Source organism: Tachypleus tridentatus, chromosome 7, assembly GCF_004210375.1.
Source record: "Tachypleus tridentatus isolate NWPU-2018 chromosome 7, ASM421037v1, whole genome shotgun sequence".
NCBI lineage: Eukaryota > Metazoa > Arthropoda > Merostomata > Xiphosura > Limulidae > Tachypleus > Tachypleus tridentatus.
The window spans coordinates 40,398,481-40,415,883 of record NC_134831.1 but is presented as its reverse complement, the minus strand read 5'-3'; the positions used below and the strand labels follow the sequence as shown (position 1 = coordinate 40,415,883).

The 17,403-nt window shown below is 35.2% G+C and overlaps 1 protein-coding gene across 2 annotated transcripts in view; it reads left to right on the top strand.

Moving 5' to 3' along the window:
- Positions 1-17,403, top strand: part of LOC143255501 (sucrase-isomaltase, intestinal-like) — a 59,965-nt gene that overhangs the window by 2,603 nt on the left and 39,959 nt on the right. Inside the window, exons 2-4 of one of the 2 annotated variants that reach the window (XM_076511255.1) lie at positions 13,503-13,716; positions 15,255-15,406; positions 17,114-17,282. In XM_076511255.1, coding sequence (XP_076367370.1) covers positions 13,503-13,716; positions 15,255-15,406; positions 17,114-17,282 — 535 coding nt within the window. Of the gene's footprint in view, positions 1-13,502; positions 13,717-15,254; positions 15,407-16,635; positions 16,766-17,113; positions 17,283-17,403 lie in introns of those variants that run through there. The other variant, XM_076511256.1, reaches the window with a different exon arrangement.

The window sequence follows — 17,403 nt, the reverse complement described above, 5'->3', positions numbered from 1 at the left end:
TTCCACACGGTAGTCCAATTTCATTCACATGAACCGCAGACCATTGTACCATACAGTGTCAAATGCTTCTCAATGTCAAGAAAGCAGGCGACAGTGCATTGTTTTTCGTTAAAGCTATCTATTATTTCTTCAGTAAGTCTAAGTTGTTAGTTGTTTGTCTAAATTTCCTGAATCCATTTTGTTCTTCTGGTAATTTTGATATTATCCCTAAGAATGTGAAGAGTTTATTACTGACTATTCTTTCAAGAATTTTGTTTACACAGCTGGTCAGACTGATTGGTTGGTAGCTATAAGGTTTATTTGCTGGCTTTCCTTCCTTATGGAACATTAATATATTAGCAAGCTTCCAAGAAACTGGTATATATCCTGAGGGTAGTGATAAGTTAAAAAGTGTTTTTAGGTGGTCAAACAATTTCGGAGTGCCATTTTTTTAGAAGAATGGCTTGTATCTTATCTTCACCCGGAGATTTGTTTTTGTGTTTTTTATTGCTTCAAAAAGTACATGTATGGATATTTCTTTCGTTTGGATCGTGTCTTCGTAGTTTGTGACGTGTCTTGTGTTTGTCTCACATATACTTGTTATGAAAATTGATTCAAATTGTTCCTTATTATTTAGTATATAATTTGTGACTTTGCTGTAGAAATATGTATTCATATTGGGATCAGAGTGTGTTTTAAATGTGTTCTGCAGTTGGTCTTTGAAGGCTTAGGCTTTTTCTTTATTTGTGTGTGCTATTGTATTGTGTTCAAATGTAGGATATTTCTTTGCGGCTGAATTGTCCAGAATTTTCTCGGGTTAGTTTTATCGTTTAATTTTGAGCAGAAATTATCCCATTTATTTTGTTTTTGTAGTTTTATTTGTGCTTTGATGTGGTTTCTTGTATTGCTTATTTGTTTTAGTTTCTCTGTCTCTTGTTATCATGAATTGTCTTCGTTTTTTGATTAGGTTATTATTTTGGTATTTGGTTTCCATGTGTTATTTTATGGTGTTGTTTTGGTATTCTTTAATTGACCGCTTTGTTATTGTTTGACAGTAGTTATCCAATTCAGTATGGTTTTTTATTACTTCTATAACGTTATTAGGTAAGTTCCAAGTTTCACTGTGTCGGTATTTGGGTATTGATGTTAAATACCCAGGAGGGTCAGGCACATTTGACCTCTTCCTTATTAGGTAACTGACAGGTTTGGGTTTGTTTTGAATTTCGCGCAAAGCTACACGAGGGCTATCTGCGCTAGCCGTCCCTAATTTTGCAGTGAAAGACTAAAGGGAAGGTAGCTAGCTATCACCAACCACCGCCAGCTTTTGGGCTACTCTTTTACCAACGAATAGTGGTGTTGGCCGTCACATTATAACACTCCCACGGCTGAAAGGGCGAGCATGTTTGTTGTGACGAAGATTCAAACCCGTGACCCTCGAATTACGAGTAGAGTGCCTTAACCACCTGGCCATGCCGGGCCTATCCCATGTGATAGGAAACTGTAAAATACCACGTGAGAGGATGCTAGTTAATATCACGTGATAAGAAGATGCTTGATATCATGTCACTGAAATACAGTTAACCCCATGTGATAAGGATGTTGGTTAATAGCACATAATAGGAATATGGCTAATACCAGTGAATGAAAGAACATTAAGCTAATATTGTTCTGAATTGACAAACAGTGATTTATAAGTATAATGAATTGGGGGGACACTATCTTAAAAGACGGACCAGTGTTCTGTTGAAATATGTAGCATATGTTTCTCTAGAATAAGCAACTTCAAGATGGTTGACATTAGGATGTTGGATAATTATTTTATCGTTATTTTGCATTAGTTACTCATATTTATTCATTCGCATTTCTAGAATTATTTGATGGAGTAGGGGTTTCCAGTTCACGTGATTAAATCTGACTGAAATCAGAGCAAGAGTTCCAGGTGGGTGATCAAGTAGAAAGTACAGAGGGCGAATTTATGTTTTTACGTTAGATCACTGTAAAACTGCATTTCAGTGGAAACTTATTAATGACATCAAACATACACATATTGTTTTAAAGGGGCTGCTAATATAGTCTCCCGGTGAGTTTATAGATTTTCAACGCTAAAATCCGTAGCCAGAAACCTGTGCATGACAAAGTGTAGGTAGGCTACTGTACGTTAAACAAACAACCTCCTAAACCTTGCGTCATTTTGAGTAGGTTGAGTCCTTCACTCAGTTGACCATGAAAAATTATACATACTCATGAAATGCGTCATATACACAGATTCCTATTTTGCAAAATATTATAATTAAAAATCTGTTGAAAATGATAATGTTCGTTGATTCAGGTTCGAGTGTTAATCTAGTAAAACATGTTATATTTGCCTGGTTTGTTTTTTGAATTTCACACAAAGCTATACGAAGGCTATTTGCGCTAGCCATCCCTAATTTAGCAATGTAAGACCAGGGGGAAGGTAGTTAGTCATCACCACCCACCGCCATGCCGGGCCATATTTGCTTGGAGTGAAGGTATTCACAGTTGACGTAACTAGCTTTCGAATAAGAAACATGTTGTTCGTGAATGTAATCACATTGATTCAGTTTAATAAAGAGAAAGTTTTTTTGTATAATTTAATCTCATTCTGATGAAGAGTTTTCCTTTCGGCTCACTGAGTCTTTTTATTTGGTTTCTATTTAAGCCCGAAGCGATGCAGTGGACTGTCTGTGCTATGTCACTCATTATTTCTGTTGGCCTATCTGTTTTAAATATATTTACGTCTAGTGCTTCCATCTCGGTTGTTTCTTAAATGAAACCAAGACCTGATTCTGCAGGTTAGAGCTCATTCTCCTGATTCTGCAGGTTACAGCTCTTCATTCTCTTGATTCTGCAGGTTACAGCTCTTTAATCTCCTGATTCTGCAGATTAGGGCTCTTCATTCTCCTGATTCTGCAGGTTAGAGCTCTTCATTCTCCTGATTCTGCAGGTAACAGCTCTTCATTCTTTGATTCTGCAGGTTACAGCTCTTCATTCTCCTGATTCTGCAGGTTACAGCTCTTCATTCTTCTGATTCTGCAGGTTAGGGCTCTTCATTCTCCTGATTCTGCAGGTTACAGCTCTTCATTCTCTTGATTCTGCAAGTTACAGCTCTTCATTCTCCTGATTCTGCAGGTTACAGCTCTTCATTCTTTGATTCTGCAGGTTACAGCTCTTCATTCTCCTGATTCTGCAGGTTAGAGCTCTTCATTCTCCTGATTCTGCAGGTTAGGGCTCTTCATTCTCCTGATTCTGCAGGTTACAGCTCTTCATTCTCCTGATTCTGCAGGTTAGGGCTCTTCATTCTCCTGATTCTGCAGGTTACAGCTCTTCATTCTCCTGATTCTGCAGGTTACAGCTCTTCATTCTCCTGATTCTGCAGGTTAGAGCTCTTCATTCTCCTGAATGTGCAGGTTACAGCTCATTCTCCTGATTCTACAGGTTACAGCTCTTCATTCTCCTGATTCTGCAGGTTACAGCTTTTCATTCTCCCCTCTCCCATCAATTTCTATTTTTAGTTATTCAGGAAATTTATTACATTACATAACAGCTTTAAAAAATTCTGCAATCAATTTCTACAAGCATGGTTAGTATAATGGTTGTTTTAATTTCTACAAGCATGGTTAGTATAATGGTTGTTTTAATTTCTACAAGCATGGTTAGTGTAATGGTTGTTTTAATTTCTACAAGCATGGTTAGTGTAATGGTTGTTTTAATTTCTACAAGCATGGTTAGTATAATGGTTGTTTTAATTTCTACAAGCATGGTTAGTGTAATGGTTGTTTTAATTTCTACAAGCATGGTTAGTATAATGGTTGTTTTAATTTCTACAAGCATGGTTAGTGTAATGGTTGTTTTTAAACAGTTACAACTGGTTAGTTACTCCTCCCGTTACACCGATTAACAACTAATCGAGGTACTCATATAGTGTGACGTAACCTTACAATTTGTAAAATTGTAGTTGGACAACGAATAGGAACTCAACATTAGGAATCCGTGCTTTGAAAAAATGTAAAAGTGCAAACTTTTTTGCTTTTACAGTTACTTATCTCTTGGCTGGCCTCACGCCGTTTACAAGCTGACTCTTTATCGACGAAGATATTTAATGTACTCGTATAAATACTAACGTCTGAAGTTAATTGACTGAAGTTGAACGATTTGTAATGTTCGAAAAGTTCGAAATCTATAAATGTGTTTGGTCAAATTTCTGTAGTTTCCTGATTAATTATAGCTTCCGAGACTTATAGTATATTCACTGTAGCTGACCAACAATATTTTATCAGTCTCTTGGCGTGTCCATTCATAAACTTTAAGGCGAAATTCTGGAAACTTCACTTGGCAACGATACTGGCAACCACTAGTATTACCTAAACACCTAGTACATTGTTGATTATTACGTTCGAGAATCTTCTACAAACTTAAAGAGCAGGCAGGAATTTCGCAATAAACGTTCAACAATATATGTTACCTGCATTTCTAAATATGTATTACTGCAGGTGCGTAGATTTTTTACACCCGATGGGGAAGGGATGATTTTTGCAACAACTTACGTGGACTGTTCAGTTTGCAAATTGTTAATCTCTGATTACGTGAACCTGAAAGCTGTAAGCATGCAGTCACAGAGTAATCTTGTTGCCACAATACTTGCATGTATACTTAGGCCTACTGACTTATACTTACAAACTATTTCTTTGATCGAAAAGCTTAGAAGCACGCCTATATTAAAGATGTACATTTTGGCTCCTGAAAAAGCCTACATCTAGGCCTAATTATGTAATTCGATTGGTAAGAACACGAGAATCACAAGAACAAACACACAATTTGTAGGCCTGTGATGCAATAAAACAATTGAACAGACCAAACTGTAGGAGGGGGGATGATTGTATGCACCATACCCCCACCTAAAATGAAGGGGAGATGTATACCCTCCATCCCCTCAGGATCTACGCCCCTGTGTATTAGACTGAAACAAATATAGATAGTAAAATAAATATATAATAGTAAATCCGTTACTCAGTGGAAAAGCCAATGTAAGAATTTGGGTGGCATATCATTACTTGGTGGTGTAAAAATATAATAATACTTATGCAACAAAACTTTTATAATTTACAATGAAATGTACTCCTACATAGGAATGCCTTTTACTTGAATAAATATATGTTCATTTTCTGTGTTAAAAAATGACCACAACCATACCATTTGCAGGTTACAGTAATAATTCAGAAGAAAAATAACTGTTATATTCATAATTCTTTAGTTATTATTGCTCTGAACTTTGACACGTGAATAAAGTTTAGACACATGTTTCAGTCACTAACAGTAACATTTTTATGTTTCAAATTAATAGCAAAATAATACATTCTTTATAAGATGTATCCTTGTTTGAGATTCAGATTCGTTATGTTAGATCTTATTTTATGATAATTTGTTGTATTTATTGTATGACTAGCTGAAGTACCAGCCTGTTAGACGGGTGAAATAAAAACTCGTTCGTAACAATGGATATGAAATTGTGCTTCTATTTTATTTCAACAAAATAAACGTTAAAAGTGCAGTAACAACACATAAAGGTACCAATATTGAAAAGAAAGGCATATTATTTTCAATAATGAAATCAGATAAGGGTACCTTCCTCATGTCATCATGTATCATTGTGTCACATTTGGTGCTGACTGATCAAGAAATGCGGTAACATATAAGGAACAGATACACAGACATACTGACATTTATGTATATAGATTGGTGGGGAGAAAATTGAGGAATGTCTTGTTCAGAAGTGGAGATTTTTTATATATTTTATGTTACGAGGTTCACAATTCAATTGTCCGAATCTATATGCTTTATTTACATTTTCCTATCCCTCTCAAATTCACATTTGGGCTGTGGGGGCGTTATAATGTGACGGTCAATCCTACTATTCGTTGGTAAAAAGAGTAGCCCAAGAATTGACGGCGGTGGGTGGTAATGACTAGCTGTCTTCCCTCTTGTCTTACACTGCAAAATTAGGGACGGTTAGCACAGATAGCCCTTGTGTAGCTTTGCGCGAAATTCAAGAAAACAAGCAAACAAATTCCCGTCACACAAAACATGCTCGCCATTTCTGGAATAGGATCGTTATAATGTTACAGTCAATGTCACTATCGTTGGTAAAATAGTCTAAGAGTTAGCAGTTGACAGTGATGACTAGCTATCGTTCTCCTAGTTTTACACTGCTAAATTAGGGAAATTAGCGCAGCTATCCCTCCTGTAGCTTTGCACGAAATTAAAAAAAACAACAAACGGTCGTAATGATCATGTTGATCGCTTATATTTTTCATCACGCTTTTGTCAGAGATGGTTTGTTCAGTACGTTTAACTAATCCTGGTAAAGCTTTTGATCATGATTTAATTAATATTAACTTTCGATAGAGCAATCTGTGTACTTTGAACAAGCGAGGTCAGCCTTTTTGTGAAATGACACTTCAAATAGCAAGTCTGTATTTTCTCCATTATCTTGTCTCTCGACCAATGATAGCTCACTTCATGTGTAATTTTAGATGAAAGATAGATCTGTGTTTGTGGATGGACAATTTATAATGTCACATGTTACTGCTTAACTGTGTCAAGTTAGCAGCTGTATTTCACCATTACTATAAACAAACTTTTTTATTTTATTTATTTAACAGATTGGGCACGGATCAAAATCAAACAATGACTGAGGCCTTTTATTTAGATATGATGAGGGAAATCACTTCTTTGATTAATGATAATTAAAAAGAATTATTTTTACTGTATATTTGTTTTCACTCTGAGTTAACAGTTCTCATTTTGATGTTCATAAATTCACAATTTGATGTTAAAAATTCTCACTTAGGTGTAGACTAAAATGAAAAATTTACTCAAAACTTATTAATTCAAAAAATTCTCACTTTGAACTCAAAACAGTGTAAACAAATTATTTACTTATACCAATATTTATTTAAATTTTAAAAAGTTTTCTTCTAGATTTTTTTAATTGCAAAGTCTTTGATCAAGTCCTCAAAACTAATTTGACGTAACAAATCTGCTTCTATACTTAGCAGAGGCAAGGCATCCTACCTGTCATGTCACATAGTTGTTCTGTTGGGTTTTTGATATACTTGAGTTGAGAAAATGAGTGTTCAGCTGTGTAGTTTGTGACCATTAATGTTAAAAATATACGCAGTGCAATGTCTACGTCTGGAAACACACACTCAGTTTTGTCTTCTGAAATTATTTTATAAAGTTCAGCATGACTGAAACTGGTTTTTACAGTTTTGTGTTGCACTGAGTGTGTGACGCACATATGAGTGAAACTGCTGAACCTCGGCAGAGAGATTAGTGTCCAAGTCCTCTGGGTAAGCATCAATAAGCTTTTGGGAACACTGAGAGTACCTTTCAGTTTCAGCAGATGAAGTGGCATCATTTGACACATTACTTAGGAAAGAAAATCTGTTTGATATTTCTTTGTACACCTCTCCTCTTCTTCTCATCTGGATTTATAGTTGGTCAACAATTGTGTAGAAGGTGGTGATACGAAATTTATCTCTGGCATCCAGATCTGCTTTTGCATCTCCTTCATTGAGTAACTTCTTTCTGACACATTTGCGAGTTTGAGCTGCATTGTAATCAACATATGGTATAGTATTTCCTTTGCAACTGCTTCACATTTTTCAAAGTCATCCCGTATAGTGCGTAGTTGGTCAGCTAATGACCAGTACAGATCTGTACATGTTTTCAAGTTCACATCCTCATTTTGCAGAACTTGACTTATTTATGAAACTTTTACAAAATCTCATCCCACGTGATCAACATAAAAACAAATTCTAGCTCTTGCATCTTATTTGTAATATGGTCTGCTTCTCTTCTAGTGTCTCCATTTTGTGACTGGTCTTCAACTAGACATTCTAAAGCTTCCAAAATCTTAAAGAAATACTTCAAAATTGCTGTTGTTGCCATAGCATGTGCCTCCCATCTGGTATCATAGAGGGATTTTAACACACTTTTATTTCCAAGACAAGCTTTAAGAATTTTCCACCAGCTGGTTGAGGCTTAAAAAATGTATAGAGCAATTGCATTGTAGAGAAAAGAGTAACTGCCACTTGAGAGCAGTCAAAAGCACTTCGACCTACCAGATTTGGTGAATGGGCTGCACAGGACACATATATGGCAAACTTATTTTATTCTGAAATCTTTTGCTGCATCCCCCTAATAACGCCCAGACATGTTAGCAGCATTTTCGTAAAGTTGGCCATTACCTTTTGAAAAATTAAGTTTACAAACTTCACATAAGTACTGCAATACCTGGTTTGACATTTCCTCACTGGTATGGCTTTTCAGTTCCAGAAAACTTAAAAAGCGTTCAATAGGCTGTCTATCTTTTAAGTATCGAAGTACAATACTTAACTGATCTATATGTGATAGATCTGGCGTCGAGTAAACTGACAAGCTAAAATAACCAGAAGAATTTACTTCATCAACAATGAACGCTTGGACCTTCTCAGCCATTGGTTCAATTAGTTCTTCACAGGTGGTTTTGGACAAGTAAGAAGGGTTTCCTTTTCCAGAATTTCCATATTTCGAAATGTGCCCTGCTAAAGATGAATCAAACTGACTTATGAGCTCAAGCAGCCCTAAAAAAATCCCATTCTCCAGTGAACCAAATTTTTCATTTGTTTCTCGAAAAGCGAGGCCACGTTCAGCCACGTTTGTTTTTCTAACTCTTGTCGTAAGCCTAAACCTTGTCTGCGAGTTAAGTATGTTAGCATAGTCTCGGTGAGTAGTGCTTCTTTCATGATGATCAACTGCAATAGTATTTTGCCAGTCACTGAATCCTACTCTTTCAACAAAACTCGAGGAAATTTTAGGGACAAAAAGTTTACAAACAAAGCAGTAAACTGACCCTGTTGATGGTGAATACAATAACCACTCTCTCTTGTATTGCTTATCATTGGCTTTTACCCCAAAGAAAAGTTTTTGCGAACAGTATCTCGTTGGTTTGCCACTATTAAAAGTCCGGTAAGATTTGCCAAATGGCTCATTGTGGTGTTGACAGTCAACGGTTCCACAAGCAATCCAATAAGCCACATCATCAGCAGAGAAATCGAGACCACAACCCTAGATCTTTTGCTTTAGTTTCTTCATCTTTTGTAGACTGAAGCATTTTACCATGGTCCAGTAGATTTTCATTTTCAGCAATTATTTCAAGTTCGGACTCTCTTGTAGAGCAACTTGCATCAACATTAACACTAAAGATATCAAGATAATTTAGGGGCAAAGTGAGATCAGTTGTAAGACTTGTGCCAGTTGAGCCCCCCTGTGACACATCAACTTCATCATCATGTTCTGACCTTGAAGTGGACAAAGTAGTACTTGTGGGTGTGGAGCTTGGTTCAACTTCAATCTTGTAAAGCCAGATGCAGTAGAAGTGACTTCTGATGGCGGAGATGGATTTTGATTTGGAAGATCATGTTGTATAAGTTGAGTGAAGAAATCAGTCAGCTTCCCAGTCTTGGCCACTAAATCCAAAGCCTTGTGTTGGTTCTTTTTTGCCAGTTTTCTCTTTTGCGCACCACTTAATTGAACACGTTTCATCTTACAGTCTGAAAATACAAACACAAAAATAAAAAAACAAAATAATATGGATCATATATAATGATTAGAAAAACAACTTTATTGATTTGCTGCATTCTGACTGGTTAAAAACCATTCGAGACTGGCTTCAATCCATTTTAGGAGAATTAATTTTCAGTCATTGCAAAAGCTTAATTAAGGTTGCTGCTATGGTAGCTGTATGCAAGAAACAATGTCAATGGTAATATGCAAATCCATTGTGAGCTAAAAAGTATTTCAAAACAATTTGTGATCAACAACACATACTTTAATAGCCTATACACACAGTGATCACTCTGTACTGGTACACACACATAATATATAATCAATTGTAAACTGTACTGCACATTCAACTACTAAATACTGAGTTACGCTTAGGCTAGAGTACTTTAATCCTAATCAAATATCTGAAGAATAGTTGTAACCTCAACTTTGAGCTCAGTTTTGACCTGAGGACTTTAGATGAGCTAACAAACCATACATCAACAAAATAGGCATATGTCTGAAACTTTATCTGCATGTCTGGATGCGAAGGCAAATTAAAAACGAGGGCCTTAAATTGGGTATGGACCACTTCGTTATTCCAGGCTACACTACCGTTTCCAACGTACTTACACTAAAGTAGTTGCAGTAATTAGGCCTAACGTTATTGTCACTCACTTTTCAGATAACAACACCAACGTTAGGCCTAATGCTAATACGTTGCAACCTGACACTAACGTTAAGCCTAGCACTCAGTAACAACCTTGCTCACATGAACGTGTTCAATTATGCCTTTTTTCAGACAATCATAAATTGATTTTGTTGATTTGTCGGTTCTTTACAGCATCTTCGTATGAACACGGTGCCACAGTACTGTAATACTACTCGTGGTATAGTGTGCAGTGTATAGATAACAACGTTAAGAATCACGTTGTTGTACAAGACAAAGTCTTACGCAATTTGACGTAAAAGGTCGAATTAATGCCTTTAGACTGCTCCGATCAGTCAATTGCTTTCTCAGCTTTTCAGAAATGTAATAGAACACACATTGATCTGAACTTATGTTAATAAAATAGTTGAATTACACTTAATAGTTTGTCGTCATTGTACCTGTGTTTCTGCCTCGGATTGTTCGTTCGTCTCATGAAAAATATCACCAAAGGGCCGGGTCGGGGCATTATGACGTCAGGATAGGTTCAAGGAATAAGTAAGGAGAATATAATTGTGATCTTCATTTCTGGATCTAAAAATGGCATATTTGACAAAATTTTGTTGGCTGTTTATCCCCTAACTAAATCTCAGCTTCAGATCCGTTCATATTATTGCATAATCACAAGGGAATACATACATGCATAAATACTCTTATACGTTACACGTACTTTATGCACGGTGACATTTCTTTCTAAATTTTTCTTGATATGATAAATTTTAAAACATGTATTCACACACAAAGGAGGTTTTTTTTTTTTACAACAAGTTGTTTGAAGCCAAAAATTACGGTTCAGAAAAGCTTCAGTGAGAAACACACTTATAAAACTAATACAAATCACACATGAATAATGCAATACTACCGCAAATAAAACTAAAACAAATCAGACAATAACCCAAATATAGCGTATGAAAACAGAAGCCGAAAAAACATAAAACTAGCCACGTCTCTGTACACATCTGTCACCATTTTGTTTGACTTATGTTTCTGTGGTATTATACACTTATTTTTCTGTAGAAGTGACTGAAAAAAGCAGTAAAAGGTAAAACAAAACAGTTCTACTGTCTATACTTTCTTATAAATAGCCACAACAGAAGGAATGATTGAGAACAACATTTCATTTTCAAGGTCAGACATCATAACATACGAGTACGATCATCTTTTACCTGAAATTGTATCAACATTTTGTACTGTTATTTACAGTAATCTTTCGCAAATCAATGACTTTTTACTTCAGATACACAGTTTAGTAGTTTCTCAAAACTTTAGTCACTCACCGAGCTAAAGAAAACGTTTTTCTAACAATACAGAGTAAAATCAAAGACAGCAGATAAGGACAATTAGAAAAAAAATCGACTAAAGTTGAGTGTGGCAACGAAAGAGTTAAGGGAAAAAACTCTATGGTGCCCTCCTTCCCTTGGTGCCCTAAGCACGTGCTTATTTTGCTTAATAGTTAATCCAGGCTGATAAACAGGCCTGGCATGGCCTAGCGCGTTAAGGCGTGCGCTTCGTAATCTGAGGGTCGCGGGTTCGCGCCCGAGTCGCGCCAAAACATGCTCGCCCTCCCAGCCGTGGGGGCGTTATAATGTTACGGTCAATCCCACTATTCGTTGGTAAAAGAGTAGCCCAAGAGTTGGCGGTGGGTGATGATGACTAGCTGCCTTCCCTCTAGTCTTACACTGCTAAATTAGGGACGGCTAGCACAGATAGCCCTCGAGTTGCTTTGTGCGAAATTCCAAAAAACAAAAACAAACCAGGCTGATAATAAGGCTTATAAAGAAAAGTTGCAACAGGGGTTAATATGACAAAGAAATTTATTACCAAAAACCAATTTTAACTAAAATAATGACGCCATTAACGAGCGCGATATTCTTACTTTTAATCCGTAGAGTGGCCTGGCATCGAGGGTCGCGTGTTCGAATCCTGGTCGCACCAAACATGCTCGCCCTATCAGCTGTGGGAGCGTTATTCGTTGGTATAAGAGTATCCAAAGAGTTGGCGGTGGGTGGTGATGACTAGCTGTCTTCCCTCTAGTCTTACACTGCTAAATTAGGGACGGCTAGCGCAGATAGCCATCGAGTAGCTTTGCGCGAAATTCAAAAAACAGAAACAAACTCTAATCCGTGGAAAAGAAACACAGTATATCCACCACTGGAACGTGGAAAAGAAAGTTGTATTTCTCACGGAACTGAATAAATGTTTGGTTCAACTTGCGTTTCTAAGTAATTAATTTTCTTTTTACATTCAGTGGAATTATCAATGATAATGAAGGGATTAATAACATGTTCTTTCTTTTTGACAACTTTGTGGTGTTTCTTTAAATGTTTTTTTTAATGTATTTTAGAGCATTCGCGATAATCATTGACAAAAAGGTAATTGTAGCTTCTTTAACCCCGGCTATAAATCTGTATTTTATTGTGTTTTGTTCAGTTTGTGAATTCAAAATATATGAAATATCATATTTTAAAATTTAATAGCGTGTACGCAATAGCTCAATAAACTTTAATGTAAGATTCTATCTTCCTGTATCGGTGTTAACGTGTTTATGAACTTCGTTACACAAAGGTTTTGTTTTTATCGATTTAAAATTAAATCATAGTTCTTTCGGTAAAGATTAAATGTAAAACATTTTACAGATGAAATCAAGGTACCTTGTAAATAATCTACATGATCATTCAGGGATGAATTTCTCAAAAACAGATAGTGTCACTCAACTGAGTAAAGTATACCTGATAAAGTAGCTCAAATAAGTTCTGGTTCCAATCCCACCTTAAAAATACATTTTAGTATTCAGTACCTATGAATACCGGTTGAATTTCACACCTATTTAATGTAGAGTTTCTTTAAGAATATTATGTGCTTATATATTATGTCTGTAACTTTATTTGCCTAATATTTAAATAGTATATAAACTTTTAAGGTATATGTTTAAGGTGTGATTGAATAAAAGCTTAGTTGGTGTATTTCTAGCTTTATGTGGTTTAAAATTGTTTGTTTCAAGTGTGAGATGGGCTTTACCTTTAGCTGATTCGTAATTTTATGAATGGATTGCGCTTCCCCAAATTATGGGCGCAGATAGCCTAGTTACTTTGCGCCATCAAACACCAAACCAACCAACCCTGAATTATGATGCGGTAAGTGTGAAAGTGAACCCATGATATTTACGATTTCTTCTCTGCTGTTCTTATTGTAATTTTTTCTGGTTTAGATGCTTATGGATTACCCCTTTAGAAGATATCGAGCCATCATGCTTCTTTCCAACTGGTTATGGTTATCGTCAAATTGCGGATGTCAACAGATCGAGGAACAGTGAAGTTGTAGAGCTAGAACGTATCGACCCAGAATTGACTGTATTCGGTAATGAGATCAACAAAATACACCTAGAAGTCTTCTACCAAACGGACACCATATTGCGCTTTAAGGTAAATATATATGCTTCTATATAATGGCTGAAATATTTGAGACAGAATCTCCATTTCGATGGGTTTTTTTTTACATTTTCTTTTCTACGGTATTAGGAAGTGCTCACGAATAGGCAGCGAACACACATTAGGCCTCAGATGGAAAGCGTTATTGTAATTAATGTCTAAACGTTTTAACAAGTGCAACTACACATTTTATAAAAATTAAGTTACACTTACAAGTAAACATAACTTGTAGCAAACGTTAATGAAGAAAAAATTAATTCATTATTGTTACGTGGCATTGTTTTTACAAAATAAAACACATTAGGACAATATTTTAAAGGTTACGGTGTAAGCACTGAAAACCAGCAAATAATTAGAAACCAATAAGCCTAAGATACTGGGTAGCAATTAGTTTTCGCAGATGCTCATCCAACCTTTCTTACTACTACCTCGTACTGCACATACATATAATGTTCTTGAAAATTTAGGAAACGTTGTAAGTTTAGTTATCCGTGAATTTTACTCAACTAATGCTTTACAAACCATTAGTTCTGCCTCTAAAGATGGCCATCGTTTCATCATCAGTTATTTTTCCTTTAAACAAACTATTTTATATTTCGTGATGACGAGAAAACCCACTTGTGGAGAAAACTATAAATGTAAAAATGGCTGGTGTGGGTATAGAAATTTTTTTTTATGTAGAGGAGCGAACAACATCAGGTTTACAAAGAAAGAAAGAGGTAACTGACCGATAGCTGACCACATGTTTGAAGAGGGTTGTGTAATTGAGTGTAGAAATGTAGAGGGCGTGCTTAGATGTTTGACTATCGAAACGTTGTTCGCTCCTCTACATAAAAAAATTTCTCAATCCATCCAGCCGTTTTTACATATATGTTTTATATTTCGATATACTACTAAATTAGGGACGGCTAGCGCAGATAGCCCTCGTGTAGCTTTGCGCGAAATTCCAAAACAAACAAACAAATCCTCTGATATTTTCAAAATCAAACTAAATTTTTCATTTAACATTTTCAGTTATTTTGATTTTATCGTATCTTTGATAATTTACTCTTTTACTTTTTTATATAGCATTTCTTTTAATGAATCGACGTCGAAACGTACAGAGTACATTTTAAGTCTGCTTATCGGCCTCAGAATGAAGAATTTTAATGTGTAGTCAATAACAATGGTCTTTTAAGGATTTTAAGTATTTTAATACGATTACGTGAATGCCAACAAACTAATATGTAGCATTTTCACTTAACTAGTAAGCCTAAGTTGTAGCATTTCAGTTTCACCAACAGGCCTAAGATTTACCATATAGTGTTTCACTAATAGGTCTAGACTGTACCATTTTTACATTAACCAATAAGCCTAAGTTTGGCCAAGAGCCATAGATTAAACTTGAGGTAAAATGTAAAAATCAGCCAAACGTAATATAGATGAGGTGGCTATAATACAAAAATAAATAAATTACAAATCAGAAATGATTGCATATGTTTTTCTTTCTCTGATTTATTTTTAGTTTATTCAGATATAACTAAATCTTTTAGGTAACAGATCCTCTGGAGAAACGGTATGAAGTTCCAATTGATATACCTAATCCACCAGATGAGAAACCTGAAAACATAACTTACGAAGTTTCGTTCGAAAATAATCCCCAGTTCGGATTAAGGATTAAGAGATCTTCTACAGGAACAGTTCTGTAAGATATTATACACGTAAACTTTATATTAATATATACGAATGTATAAATAACATATGTTTAAGGCGTGATCATTGTATTAATTGACACAATGTATTAAGTAGTCACGGGGTCTGTTGTTTTTGGGGTGAATAGACACAACATTGGATAATTACTAAATCAAAAAGATAATGCAAAAATAGTCAAAGTTTGTAGTGCTGAACTTGAGAGATGCGGGTAGTCACGATACATATGTAACTGATATTTCATGATAACATTATATCAGAGGTTATTATACAACAGTTAGGCGTAAATGTATACCTTTTATTTAATATGACTTTGTCTAATATATACTTATACATATATATAAAAGCATGTAGAAATGAATCTGACTATTAATTGGATAGAAAATATTATTCTGTATAAAAAATTACCTTATATTAGTTGGTATTTTTTAATGCAAAGCTACACAATGGGCTATCTGACCTAACGGAGCGAAAACCAAAGTATATATAAGACTTAAAAGGTCTCGAGTAATTTCTCCACTTTTTTCTGTCCTTTACTTTAGATTAACATATATAATGTTTGTCGATTATTATTCTGAAAAGAACTAGAGTTTTATTTAGAATTGATGTGAAGTAACAGTTACAATGTGTTAGTATTAAGACGTAGACATAAATGGTTAAGTTATGACAAACGTTTTCATGAACCATATATCAATTAAATAATATACTTAGAGTTTATGAGAATAAATAAACAGTATCTAACACTGTAAAAGAGGTTTAACTTTTCAAGTTTTAGAAGGTTGAAGTAATTTTACAACCTTTTCTCCGTGGTTTGTTCATTGTTTCTTAAATCTCAAAGCTGGATAATGGGCTGTCTATGCTATGCCCACCGCAAGGAGAAAACCACGAATTTTAGCATTATAACCTGACATTGAGCTATACTAAATGTGATTGTTTTATTGAAATTAAACTAAAGCAAATACGTTTGTCACAGGAAACATAAAAGTTCTGAATTAAAATTGATTATTTTGTTGAAATTAAACTGAAGTATATATGGTTGTTATGTAATAAATAAAACTCCTGAATTAAATGTTGGTTTGTTTTCTGAATTTCACGCAAAGCTACTCGAGGGCTATCTGCACTAGCTGTCCCTAATTTAGCAGTCTCAGACTAGAGGGAAGGCAGCTAGTTATCATCATCCACCGTTAACTCTTCGGCTACTCTTTTACCAACGAATAGTGGGAGTGATCGTTACATATAACGCCCCCATGGCTGAAAGGGCGAACATGTTTGGTGTGACGAAGATTCGAACCTATGACCCTCAGATTACGAGTCGAGTGCCTTAACCACCTTTTCGTGCTGGGCCGAATTAAAAGTGATTATTGTATTGAAATTAAACTGAAATATATACGGTTGTCACCGATTAAATAAAACGCCTAAATTAAAAGTGATTATTATATTGGAATTAAACTAGAGTACATATTGTTGTTGTTATGGAATAAACCTCTAAATTAGAAGTGATTATTTTATTAACATGAAACTAAAATACGTATTTTTGTCATATAATAAATAAAAATTCTTCATTTCTATTGGTTACCTAGCACTTTTGTGATTTAAAATACATCATATATATTGATTTAATTTTGTTTTCAAAGCTGATATGAACATTTTGTTTTTTAGACTGGATAAATTAAAATGTGCCTTAACTTTATGGATTCCCTAGAATTGATACCAATATTCCAGGAATGGTCTTTTCTGACCAGTTCATTCAGATTTCTACAAAGTTACCTTCATCCAATGTGTATGGTCTGGGAGAACACAGAACTGAAAAATATCGTCATTCAACATATTGGAAGAGATGGAGTTTCTTTAGTAGAGATGCTGCTCCCCTGGTGTGTTCAATTTGTCTGTCTTTTATCTATCTGTGTGTTTCTTTTATCTTGTTATCTGTTTTATTGCTTAATCAAGTCAGAATGCCCATCCATTTCTTATGTCATAAGGAGCTAAAACCTT